The sequence below is a fragment of the Oreochromis niloticus genome, linkage group LG22 (genome assembly GCF_001858045.2).
Source record: "Oreochromis niloticus isolate F11D_XX linkage group LG22, O_niloticus_UMD_NMBU, whole genome shotgun sequence".
Classification (NCBI taxonomy): Eukaryota; Metazoa; Chordata; class Actinopteri; order Cichliformes; family Cichlidae; genus Oreochromis; species Oreochromis niloticus.
In genome coordinates this window covers 30,245,647-30,259,196 of record NC_031985.2, presented here as the reverse complement: position 1 = coordinate 30,259,196, position 13,550 = coordinate 30,245,647, and the positions used below count along the sequence as shown (strand labels likewise).

Here is a 13,550-nt window from a genome sequence, read left to right as displayed (position 1 = left end):
AAGATTTACCCCGCTGTGCTTTCATTGGCCGTCTGTCACCATGGCAACAAAAGGAACAACCGGCGTCCCGTTCCGCACATGCGGAGGGGGTGTGCGTGCCACACTTGTGCCCTAAGCGTCAGACATTAGGATAATCCCCTCTCTCATTTAAATGTAAAGTCAGCAAAAGAAAAATTCGCTCTAGCAAATGTGTAATATATGTATGAGTGTGTGAGGATGGGCGTGTGCGTGGGAGGGTGGGCTTTTTTGCTCCCTGACTGTGTCCCATGTGCACACAAGGAAGATAATTTGCTGGAGGAAAATAAAAAACTTTAATGCCATCACATTTCTCCTTCTCCCCCCCCCCAATCCCACTACGCTTTAATATTCACCTGCTTTGTTTCTGTTTTGCTTCGACTAACTGTCTGTTGGCCCCCCCCCCATTTCCTGTAGTGACATTTTTAGGTCAGCCCTCAGTCACTTTCATCATCTTTAGGAATGCATGCACGCGCACATCTGCAGCGCACACTGAAGCCGTTGGGATGCAGTAGCGGGATGAAGGATGAGTCTCCGAGGGGACTATCAGCCAAGTGCCGGTCTCCTCCCACCCCCTGCACTCCCATGTGTTTCTTTTAGGTCTCTTTTTGAAGATGGGGGAACGCTGGCGTTAGACGAGGCAGTTGTCACAAATACACTTGAGCACCTTGCAGAGCCCTATGGTACCCGGCCGGGATCTGTCCATGACTTTTTGTGATATAGGTGCAGTAAGCAGTGAGCACTTCCTCAGCCAGGAGAGACGTGGACGCGAGTGAGTTTTAATGCTGCTTCGGAGAAAGAGGCAGACAGTGTGTGTGTTTGAGAGAAACAGAGGGAGAGAGAGGAGGAAAAAGGAGAGAGAATGGGGAGTTCCACGTTTGTGCAGGATCAAAAGCTTTCAGGGGATTTTGGAGCTCGGAGCTGGTATCTGTGTATGTTGGTGGGGGGGAGCTTTGACACAGATGTGAATATAGAAAAACAAAAACACACCCCTCCCATGTACACTCACGCATACACAGAAAACATTAAAATATGAGATACACGGAATCACTCACAGCCAGAGGCACACACATCAGCATCCTCCCCATTTATTACACACACACACACACCGAACACACTTTTCTATCTCTCACAGATATCCTCTGTCATCCACGTACAGACAGAAAGACAAATAGAGTGAACTGAGTCACACTTACAGAATGTTGAAATTACAGCTGGATTAGCCTTTAAATTGCCCAGAAAATAAACATTAGATTATACAGAGCTACAGACACTTACTTGCTTATGTTTACTTTCAGTTGTTCAGTAACCTCATGGCTTTATCCTTTCACATTTAAAATGAATTTATCCCTCATTTGAACCGTCTGCTTCTCTAACATAGATAAGTGAAGGGCCAGATTTTGCACCCATGTAACAGTTCACTGTTAGCTATCAAACTGGTTAAACTTGCAAGCTGGGCGGGGTGGTGGTGGTGCAGTGGTTAGCGCTGTCACTGCCCGGCGAGAAGGTTACTGGTTTGAACCCCGACTGGGACCTCGCTGTGTGGGGTTTTCATGTGTTCTTGGCCACTCCTGCTTCCTCCCAAAGACATGCTATTAGCTTAGTTGCGGTTCTAAACTGGTCATGGATGTGAGGTAGATAAAATGATTGAGTTGATGATGATGTATAATATTATGCATCAGTTTGAAAATTCTGAACACATTGTAATGACCAGTGAGTTTTACTTTCCACTGAAAGAGTTAAGACAACTTTCAGCTTTTCCTGTATTATAGTGCATGTTTGATTTCCAAAAACTTAAAGCATAGAAAGAAAGTATTGATCCTATCGCATTAGTATTGATCCGCCTACCTTTAGTAGCCAGTAAGGCTAGAAAAGTGCTGTATATTAGTTGTATATTACTTATCTAGGCTATGCTGTCTGGAGGTTTTTGCCCCCTAGGTGGGGTCTTTAAGGCAAGGTACCAGAGGAAAAGTGATTCAGGTGCCCCCTGTGAGAGGTAAACTAAGGGGGCCAGTCTAGCCTGCCTGGGATAGGGTTACTAGGGCTCCACCCTGGAGCCAGGCCTGGAGAGGGTGCTTGAGGGAGAGCCCATGGGGCCTAGCTGGGCTAACACGTTCTCACTCCCAAAGTGCAACATTTTACGCTAGGTGACAAATCGTCGGTATAATACGCTTTGGAAAACAGTATCTAACACGATTAAGATGGTGGTTAAGGTTAGGGATAATGTTAGCGTTAGGGCTGGAATACACGCCTGGAGCGTGTGTTACCGCGGGAGCGTCATTCTTTTCAGTTTAATCTACAGTCCGGCGCGGGGGAAAGGAAGACGCGGAAGGTCACCTTTCGCTTTCCCGCCTCGAGACGTGACAAACCGCCGGTATATTACGCGTCAGGAGTGAGAACGGGCTGGCTGGGCACAGACACCTGCAGGAGGCACCATAGGGGCCGGGTGCAGTGCGTGCTGGGTGGTGTTCAAGGCCAGAGGTCCTGGCAGTCCGATCACTAGCTATCGTGGCTGGAAGAGTAAATATGATTAAAAAACTATTTTTAACAAAAGTATTTGAAAACCAATGCTCATTTCATAATTATACATACTATAATTAATATATGTTGATATATGTTGATCATGTTTAAGTAGCCCGTTTTTGTCTGTATAAATGAAAGAGGTCAGCGGCCCCCGCATTAACCAGCCACCCCTGATGCTCTCTGTAAAATGGGTTTGTTTTCGACACAGAGCCACTTGTGTTAAGAGTGATTCATATGCACACATGTTCAGACACCAGTCACTTCCACACACAAACACGCAGCCCCACCACGCTGACAGCATATTAAATTCATGAGTGGATTACCCAAGAGTTTCCAAATCATAGCAAAATCATGGATGGATTAATTCCATGTGACATCAGCTCGTCTGCGGCTCCTAAGCCATATTTATTTGACGATCAAAAAGCTTAACCTGGCCGGTTAATCCCATCCTAATATTCCAGTAATCTGTCCCCAATCCAAACTATAACGGAATCAGCTTCAGCTGTTTGTTGTTTGTCTTTGACTTTAAAAAAAAAAAACATTTTCCTTTCCTGCTTCAGATTTTGCACGCAAAGAAAGTTTTGAACAGAACACCTGTTTGTGTTTCTGACCCTGAGCACGTGCATTTTTCCCCCAATTGTAAATATTCCCCCATGTCCGGGCAGGGTGACTCAAATTCTGTCAGATTCAGACACATTGTATTACACACAAACACACACTCTCACCACTGCGACCTGATTGAAGCCACATACCTAAACAGAGGATTAGAGACTTATCATCAAGTCCCTGGAGTTTGGATGTTAGCGAGGTTATGTTTCCTGGTAAGGTTCTTATGCTTTACTATAAGCAGACCATGTCCCAATGTTATTCACTCTGCTCTATAAAGAGCACTTTACTTGATGAAAAAAACAAAACAAAAGTGCGTACAACCTCCTGCTGTACTTGTTTGTTCGGGACAGATCAAATGCCGTAATCAGATCAACATTCTCCACTAAAGATAGAAATGAGAACGAGGGCAGGGATCTGTGAAGGGGATGATGATGGTTACTATGATAAGGGTTTAGCTTTGGGAGACACCAGTAAAGCGAGAGGAAAGGATTTGAGAAGAGAAAGAGTGGAGCGGGTGGGTGGAGATGATGGAAGGGGGCAGCAGAGCTTTACACTTGGGTGCAAATGGTTTTTGAGTGGTGGGGGAGAGTCTTGGAGTGACAAATAACTCTGCTGGTGTTGGTCTTTTTATTAAAAATCATTCATCAGCGTGTCACTGTCTCTCGTATGATGGATATGCGGCGCTTTGATTGAGCGCATATTTATTGGGAAATTGATCAGTGCCACAGTCAGTTTTGTCTTTGGGAAACGCTTAGACTGAATACTGATGACACAGTTTGAGTAGGGTCCTTCAGCCGGGTCGTCCATGACGGTGTTCTCGAAATAAAGTGGAAAACAGAGTGTTGCAATGTAGCAAAGGAAAGGAAGGAGGGTTTAATGCAGAAAAGTATAACCAATTATACAAAAAAGTGTGGACCCTGTGGCTAAAAGACAAATTTTAGCTACTTAGTTACTTGCTGTATTTTTCTTAATGTGCCAGTAGGTTTTCATTTGGTGATGGGTCTAAACTTCAGACCTATCCCTTTAGTAACTGAACTCTTGTACTGCAGGTCTGTGCTGTTATAATAGCTACATTAGCTACATTGTTTTTAGCTAATTTAATTTTAACTTTCCTTATTTTTTTTGTAGCTGTTGTAAATATATAAATTCCTGCACTATCTTACATTGTAATCTATGTAACTATCCATATATCTGTCTATCTACTGCTCATTTAAAAATGTATTTAAAAATCAGAGGCCAGGCTTTCTGAAAATTTCAGTAGGATGTTCAACATACATTTATACACTTATGAACAGCCGAAGATAAAGACCCAAAGGTTGTTTGTAGATTTCACTGAGACCTTTGAGGGATACATTTACATTATTTATTTATTAATCTATTGACTTTATGACATTTTTATTGGTCTTTGTAATGTTAATATGCCTTATATGCTGTTTCTTTCTGTTTGAACTGCCCTTAGAGAGAGCAGGGAGCATTTAATAAAGAAACTCACTTTCTTTTGTATCCTTTTGTAATCCCAGAAAGCATTGTGCTTGTCCACTACATAACAGAAAGCAGACTCAACACACACCCAGGTGAGGATAGATATTAAACATGCCATTACATGAAAGTAGCTCAGCAGCCCATGCTTAAGTTTAAAAGCATCAGAAGCCATCATATTACAACTCTTAAAACATACGCTGCATATTGTTCTTATAGTACAGAGATCCCAAAGCTCCACACTTGGGTGTTGTGATTAAAAACTTGGCCGACCCCATGACAACCCCATCTGCCGACGTGAGATGGAAATAAAAACAGTGGAAAAGCTTGCTATGGACAAACATATTACGTTTTAGATGCAAACCCTGGTTTATAGCAATTCAGTTTTTATATTTACACCAGTTCACCACAATAGTCATGTGAATCAAATGAGGGGCTGTCAGCCTCTTTCTAAGTTAAAAACATCAAAGATTTCTAAAGACCACCTTCCCAAAAGTAAGAAAAACATAACAAAAAACTATTTCCCACAGTAAAACACTTGAGTTTGCTTCTGTCATGTAATGGGATCATGTTGTGGTGTGATGTGCTGATACACAGAGTAGCTTTCAAAGTTGCTGTCAATTTGCTCCTTTTTTTGACAGTCACAATGGAAAAGTATGACTCACATAAATAGGTGGTGAGGAAACAAAAAGAAGAGAAGTGATTGCCTGTTCTGACAGAGAGGGATATTGACTGGCAGCCAGTATCCAGAGTAAAGCAGGGTCAGCTTGTATAAGCTGCAGGCTGTCGTTTTCTCATAGATCTTTGTCTTGTGAAACTGGATCCGCAGAGAAAGAGTCCACAATCCAAAGGTTCCCATGTCGTGGGCTCTCTGCGAAAGTCTTCTGCAAACATGTGTGACAACCGAGTCAAATGCTGGGTTGAAACGTTGGATCTCTTGCCATAGTGGAGAGGCTTCCAAAGTTTGACTAAAGACTCTTTTTTTTTCTCTAGAAACTCCCATTTTCTGTCTTTCACTGATGCAGTTGTAAAACTAATCAAATATATCTGAAAATGACTCCCGTTTTGACCAGTGTTAGCATCAGTGTAGTACTTAGCCTGGTAGCACGCCACTTCAGAAATATGTGCACTTCTTTTCAAAGTTCATAATTGTGATTCAGCACTAATCCTGTAGCCACCTAAATTCACAGCTATAGAAGAGCTGCCGATGAGCACAGACCAGCATTGTTAAAGGTTTCACAAGCATGTTTAAGACTTTTAGCACTTCTGGCGTAATTTGCATTTTTTTGTTGAAGTAATCATCAAGGCAGAGAATTATAGTATCCACTGAGGCTTTCGTTGGAATTTCTATACAAAACAGTCGATAATCGTGAAGATTAATGCCTCAACGGCTCCTTGCAAAAACTAACAAAGTGGTATTTCTAACTTGCCTGGCTATACGTGAGTGTATGGGCTTGCCTTTATTCATTACACAAGTTGGAATGCTGGGTCATCACTCATGTTAACAGTCCTCATGTGTCTTGTCTTGGAATCTGGTGAAGCATATCCACGCCGGTCAAAATAATGTACTCTGCAGTTGCTAAGGGTTTTTTGCTACAACCTCCACGTCAGAAACAATATAGCTAGCTTTTTGTCACAGCATCAGGAAGCATTAGCTTGCTAACAGTGCCAAAAAGCAGTTTCTCTCTGCTTGATGACGGTGTGGTGATGTAACTGGTCATTCTCTAATTATTCAGCTCCTTTATCTGAATTCTTGTGCATGCAGCTGGTACAGCAAAAAATTGTATATTACCACCGACTGGTAGGCTAAAATCATAGACTCTATATGTAGCGAGTAAAAGCCACCGAGTGTTCGCTAAGGGCCTCTATACTATTTGTGCAAACTTTCAGGCCCAAAGCTCTCACAGGAACGAGCCCAGAATAAACGGGACAAGAGGGTCAATGTCAGTCAGATATGTTAAAATTTATTATTTTAAAAGAAAACACAAAGGGTTTGCAAAAGGACTAAAACATCAAAATGGAAAAGGTCACAAACGACCACAAGATAGTCTTATTGGTGCAACCTGCCAGCAATGCAACTATCACCTGAGGGCTTGCTCTACCCCGGTGGTCCCAGATGCTCGTTACTTTAAAAGAAACAAATCCACCCCAAATAAATACGAGCCCAACAGAACACTTATCGCATGCACTAAGTGCTGTAGTCCAGGCAATGATTGGTGGCACTAAAATCACTCTTAATAAAACTTGTTCACTGCAAATCCACACAGAGCACCTCTAAAAGACCTAATTTCCCCTAAGGTAAGAGCCCAGCTCAGGGGTTGCACGTTGCCCGACTAATATTGCACCAGCCCATTGAAAATAAAAACAAACCCGGCATAAAAAACAGTTTTAAAAGGTGACCCTACTAAAACCAAAAAAAACGCAACAAAAAGAGGAGGAGGAAAAAACAGTGACAAATTCACATGTGCAGCCTGTCCTGCAGGAGGCAATACAATATAAATTAGATTATAGTGCATAAATATACTTTTTTTAATGTCAAATATATTAAGTTAACATACCTCCAGCAGACAACTGTTTGCTGCACACCTGGCTTATCTTCTAAAATCACTACTAAAAACATAAAATACAATAAACATCAAATACATTTCAACAAATTTAACAAAAAGCACTAAAAGGAAAAACAGCCTGTACCTCGAACCTCTGCTGTAGAGGTTTAAAACAACTGTGTGTAGAAGACAATTAAAACTTCTCAGGCTCTTCACCTACTCACACAACCATTGTTCACAGCCGCTGTCAGTGCAAATGAAGAGCACCTGCTGCTACTTCCTCTTTTATACCCTCCCTTGGGTCCCCTGGGTCCTAAAGCCTTCCCCATTACAATTGCCCTCGTTTTGAAAGGTTACCGTCCCGGTGACCACTTACTGCCAGGGCCTAAATACATTTTGGGGCAAAACATTATGGACAAAAGAGCTCCGTGAATCGCTAGTGAGAACAGCAACAGTCTGATTTACTGACCGCGGGAGATTAAAGGGGTTAGAATGCTTTCCTGCTGTACTTCTTTTAGGCCGCCCCTGAACTCTTCCTGAGTCCTGTGCTAAAACATTCTCCCTATTATCAATCCCACTTTCCTCTGCCTGTTCTGGAACTATGGACACAGGGTTCAAGTTGCTCGAGTCTATGCTCCTAGTTTCACTAACCGGCTCTGGAACAGATACCGAGGGGGGCTGATCTTGGGGTGGGTTTGGAACAAGGGCGAGTATAACTCCATCAGCCTCACTGTCATCATCTGGTGTATCTGATGTTGACTGCCGGGGTGACTCAACGACCAGCCCTGGGTCAGAGAGAGGATGTTCTTCTGGAGCAGGTGCTACAATACCTGAGGGTATTACTCTCAACTCTGCCCGATTTAAGTTCCTTTCTGGACCTGAACGATCTCTAGGGCGTATTTTGTAAACCCTGCCTTCTTTGTCCATACTGTGCACAACAACATACACCACAGGATCCCAGGCATCTTGGATCTTATGGCGGCCTAAAGGATGACTTTTCCTATAAACCAGAGTACCTGGGGGGAGAAGGGAAGTAACTGTTGGCTGAAAGTGTTTATTTCTCCTCTCTGCAGCTTGTTGGAGTTGTTCTTTCACATGCACATAAACTGAACTTAGACGTTGTTGATGTTCCTCTACCCACTCCTGCGCAGATCTAGACACAGGTTCCAACTGGGAGGCCCCCAATAAGAAGTCAACGGGCAACTGGGGCTTCTGACCAAACATCAGTTCGTAAGGTGAAAAGCCGGTGGACTGATGTTCTGTGGTATTGTAAGCATACAGTACCTGTGGCAGGTATTGCGGCCACTTTCTTTTCTTATCAGGAGGGAGGGTTCGCAACAAATCATGGAGTGTTCTGTTAAATCTCTCGCATTGTCCATTGCCCTCAGGATGATATGGCGTGGTCCTGCTTTTGTCTATGCCATACAGATGGCACAGACGTTTCAGCAAGTCTCCCTCAAAGCTCTTTCCCTGATCACTATGGATACGCTTAGGGACCCCATAGATATAAAACCACTTTTCAGTTAATACCCGGGCCACTGTACTTGCCCGTTGATCTACTGTAGGGTATGCTTGAGAGAACTTTGAAAATATGTCGGTAACCACAAGTACATTCTCCCGCCCATCACTAGACTTGTCCAAAACACTGAAATCAATAGCAATGACTTCCAGGGGTTTAGAAGCCACCAGTCCCCCCCTGAATGTGCGAACTTTTGGTTTCACAGCCTTTGCCAAGACACAACGATCGCACTCCTGACAATATTTCTCAATGTCACGTGCCATAAAGGGCCAAAAACACCTTTCTCTCACCAGGCTGGTAGTGCGTCCAATGCCTTGATGCCCATGATCATCATGTAAACTTCTCAGGACCTCTGTTTGCAAGCACTGGGGTAGCAACAGTTGAAACAAAACTTGGCCATCACCAGGTGTCTGAACTTGACGATACAAGACACCTTCCTTCAACTTGATTCTGGGCCACTGTTGCACCAACTTTCTCACTCCCTTACTTGCATTACCCATTTCCTGCTTGGTAGGCAGCCTCCCTCTTTCCCAATACTGTGAAAAAGGGCCAATTACCGGGTCAGCAGCTTGAAGGGATATTAGATCAGCTTTAGGTCGGGATGGAAAGGCAGCTATGGCTCTACACGTAGCGGCAACAGCATTTCCCAGTTGACCTACATCTGTCTGATCTTGCACTTCCTGTGGAACCTTCAACCCTGGAAGCAGGCCAGATGGACTCTGTGGATGCAGTTGCCGTGACAAAGCATCAGCGTTGCAATTGCTGGGACCTGGCCTATATTTAATCTCAAAATTGAACACAGCTAGTTCTGAGGCCCACCGCTGCTCTACGGCTCCCAATTTAGCAGTCTGCAAGTAGCTAAGGGGATTGTTATCCGTGAACACAAACTTATTTCCCAACAAATATTCACGGAATTTTTGAGTGACAGCCCATTTTAGTGCCAAGAATTCCAACTTCCTAGAACTATAATTAGATATTCCTTTCACTAGGTCGCAGGCCCCGGCTAGCAAAAGCAACTGGCCGTCTCTTTCCTTCTTGCTCCTGAGATAAAACTGCCCCTAAACCTGCCTGGCTAGCATCTATCTCAAGGACAAAAGGTTTAGCAAAATCTGCATATGCCAATACTGGGGCACTAACCAGCAGCCTTTTTAGTGTTTGGAATGCATTCTCACATTCCTCACTCCAAAGATGACACATTGCCCCACTGGCACCACTTCTACGTTTCTTCTTGGTACCTCCCAACTCGCCCACCAGCCGGTGAAGCGGGCAGCATACTTGGCAAAACCTCTAACAAAACGCCGATAGTATGAGGCAAATCCCAAAAATGACTGTAGCTCTGTACAAGTAGTTGGTCGTGCCCACTCAGCCACTGCACTAATCTTAGAAGGGTCAGTCGCCACCCCAGAAGCAGATATTACATGCCCGAGGTATTGAACCTCCGGCTGGAAAAAGTGACACTTCTCCAGCTTCAACTTTAGATTGTGCTCTTTGAGGCGTGTTAAGACCAGGTCAAGACGCTCCAGATGCTGCTCAAAGGAGGATGAAAACACAACAATATCATCCAGGTACAATAAAAGGGACTGGAAACTTTGATCCCCAAAAATCCGCTCCATTAGCCTCTGAAAGGTGCTAGGGGCATTACAGAGCCCAAATGGCATTCGATTGAATTCGAAAAGACCAAAAGGGGTACAGAAAGCAGTCTTAGCTTTGTCCTTCTCAGCCACTGGTACTTGATTATACCCACTTGCAAGGTCCAATGTAGAGAACCACTGTGCTCCCGTCAGGGCATCTAATGACTCCTCAATACGGGGTAATGGGTAAGCATCTTTCCGTGTCTTGGCATTAAGCAAACGGTAATCGACACACAGCCTAATCTCTCCATTTTTCTTGAAAACCACCACAATCGGAGAAGAATAAGGGCTACTGCTTGGACGCACTACCCCCCGATCCAACAAATCTTTAATATGGGCTTTCACTTGTTCATACTGAGAGGGTGGAAGTCGGCGATACCGCTGTCGCACTGGGGCATCATCCATTAAAGGGATCTCATGTTCCACTAACGTGGTACATCCTAAATCTCCCTCCCCATGGCTAAAAACTGAGCAATGCTTCCGCAAAAGTGACACTCCTTGTTGTGACTGTTCATTGGACAAGTTAGGCCATGAGAGCTCGGAAAAATCAAGGTGCGGATGCGCCTGTACAGTCACTTCATGCATCATTATCTGCATCGTGGGATCATCAGACTCTTCAGTAATGACAGAGTCCCCAGATGATGGAGGGTCCACCACATGCAATTCACCTAGTTGTGTACAGGGCGGTAACCAAACATCCTCAATTCCCACATTGACCACCGGAATGTCAACAACACCCTGTTCAACAGAAAGGAGGGCCGGGGAAACCAAGATGCCCCCTGGAAGGGGATTACCTGTCGCTATGGGCTCCAGGAGCACTGACGGAAGGTTAATGTTAGCAGCAGAGGGGCAGCTAGTACGTATCCATTTCAACGAACCAGCAGGGACACAAACCGCTCGACCGTGGACTTTTGCTTTACCTAAATACCCGGATGTATTCAAAGCCTCAATGCGCTGACACTTATGAAGTGTCTCTTTCCACGTCTTACTGGCATTTTCAAGGGCAGGAGATTCAAACAGGCGAGGGCCAAACTGCTCAAAGAGTAGGTGGTAACAACGGCTAATGATATTCATCCCCAAGAGGCCAGGCACACTCTGTGGCTGCTGAACGCTCCCATCTGGAGGGTCCTCCACCACTAACACACCCATTTTTGTCAGGGTGCCACCAAAAACAGTCACATCAAGCTCCATGTAGCCTGTATAGGGGATTCTCAACCCATTAGCTGCCCTAAGGCGTAACCATTGACATTTCTTTAAATGCCCCACCCCCTGTGACCTGAAGTGCTTCTCAAAGAAACTCTCTCGAATAGTGGTGACCATGGACCCAGTATCCAACAGGCAGGGAACTATAACACCCCCCATTTCTATTTCCACCACTGGACAATTCCCAATTAATCGAGAGGGATCTTCCATAACAACATCAGCTGAGCCTGTAAACCCTGTTCCTGATGCCTGGCTCTCTGCACCAGAGGGACCTAGTTTCCCGATGGCTGAGACTCAGGGCCTTGTTCCACAACCTGACTTTGTACATGTGCATCAGCAGGAGACCCACCACTATTCTTTATAGGTGGATGTTTTACCCTACAGAATCTGGCAATATGACCAGCCCTACCACACCGATGGCAAATTGGCTTTCCATCTGCCTGGAAACGAAAAGGCCTAGTTGTGGGAGGGGTCGGGGCTAGTCCAGTCTGAGAGGGCTGTGAAAAATGGACAGACATTTGCTTCATGAGCATATCCAACTGAACCTGTTGTTTACGAAGGCAGTCTTTTATCTGTAGAATGTCATCATTAGGCCTAGCGGTGACTGCATGCATCTCTGCATTAACTCCTACTACCTGACAGTTCGTATCACAAGAATAGGCTCGGGACCTAGTTTTCCCTCCCTGCCTACCTACATCAGCCCACTTAAGGGCAATACTGCGTAGGGCAAGAAAGGACATGTCTGGTGTTTGAAGGACCCGCTGTTTCAACTCTCTGCGCAGCATATCATCATGGACATGTTCAGTAAACTGGTCCCGTAGCAATATATCAGAATTTGGAATACCACCTGGTGTCTTACAGATTACAGTGTCCATTAAAGATTTAAGGGCATGAGAGTAATCTCGCAGAGATTCCCCTTCTCGCTGGGTGCGCTGGAAGAACTGTAGCTGGGCAGCTACATACGACTGAGTACAGCTATAGTTCTCAACTAAAATGTCAAAAATCTTGTCAGGAGTATCTCTACTGGTACTCAAATGAAAACAGACCTCAGATTTAGCACTGCCATCAAGATGGTCCATCACAAACATCACTTGTGCTGCTCTTGACATAGGACGAATCTCCAGGCATCTACGTACTTCTTCAACCCACTGGTCAACAGTTAACAAGTCCACTGACAATTTACCAGTAAACCTTGGGCATTTACGCTCCCGAGGTGCATAAACGTAACAGACATTTGTAGTTTCATTTATTGGGTTCATATTTGATGGCACAGTAGATGGACCCGGCACTGGATCTGGCACTGGACCACTCACAGGAGAACGTTCCTGTAATTGGTCTCTCAACTGTTCATTTGCTGCTTTTAGCTGCTGCAGCTGCTCCAAGAGAGCCTGTACGTCGTCCATAGGGGCGGTGAAGGAGGTTTATTATCCGCGCGGGCAGTCCAACCGTTGGCGTCCCCTCCGTAGAAGATGTCACTGTTTTTCCTCCTCTCCTCTAACACTCTTATTAAAATAAACAGGGCCACACCAAAATAAAAACAAAACACTAACTGATATGACCTGATCCTGTTGACAACGCCAAATAATGTAGCGAGTAAAAGCCACCGAGTGTTCGCTAAGGGCCTCTATACTATTTGTGCAAACTTTCAGGCCCAAAGCTCTCACAGGAACGAGCCCAGAATAAACGGGACAAGAGGGTCAATGTCAGTCAGATATGTTAAAATTTATTATTTTAAAAGAAAACACAAAGGGTTTGCAAAAGGACTAAAACATCAAAATGGAAAAGGTCACAAACGACCACAAGATAGTCTTATTGGTGCAACCTGCCAGCAATGCAACTATCACCTGAGGGCTTGCTCTACCCCGGTGGTCCCAGATGCTCGTTACTTTAAAAGAAACAAATCCACCCCAAATAAATACGAGCCCAACAGAACGTTGCACGTTGCCCGACTAATATTGCACCAGCCCATTGAAAATAAAAACAAACCCGGCATAAAAAACAGTTTTAAAAGGTGACCCTACTAAA

At 44.5% G+C, this 13,550-nt stretch overlaps 1 protein-coding gene across 1 annotated transcript; it reads right to left on the bottom strand.

The window, feature by feature from the left end:
* Nucleotides 1-9,653: 9,653 nt before the first annotated feature.
* Nucleotides 9,654-11,758, bottom strand: LOC109196341 (uncharacterized). The gene has a single exon (XM_025902045.1). The coding sequence runs from the start codon at nt 11,733-11,735 to the stop codon at nt 9,840-9,842; it is 1,896 nt and encodes a 631-aa protein (XP_025757830.1). The 5' UTR covers nt 11,736-11,758; the 3' UTR covers nt 9,654-9,839.
* Nucleotides 11,759-13,550: the final 1,792 nt, after the last annotated feature.

Bases quoted from the DNA above. Each gene is read 5' to 3' on its own strand.
- LOC109196341 (XM_025902045.1), bottom strand. From the start codon at position 11,735: ATGGAAGATCCCTCTCGATTAATTGGGAATTGTCCAGTGGTGGAAATA.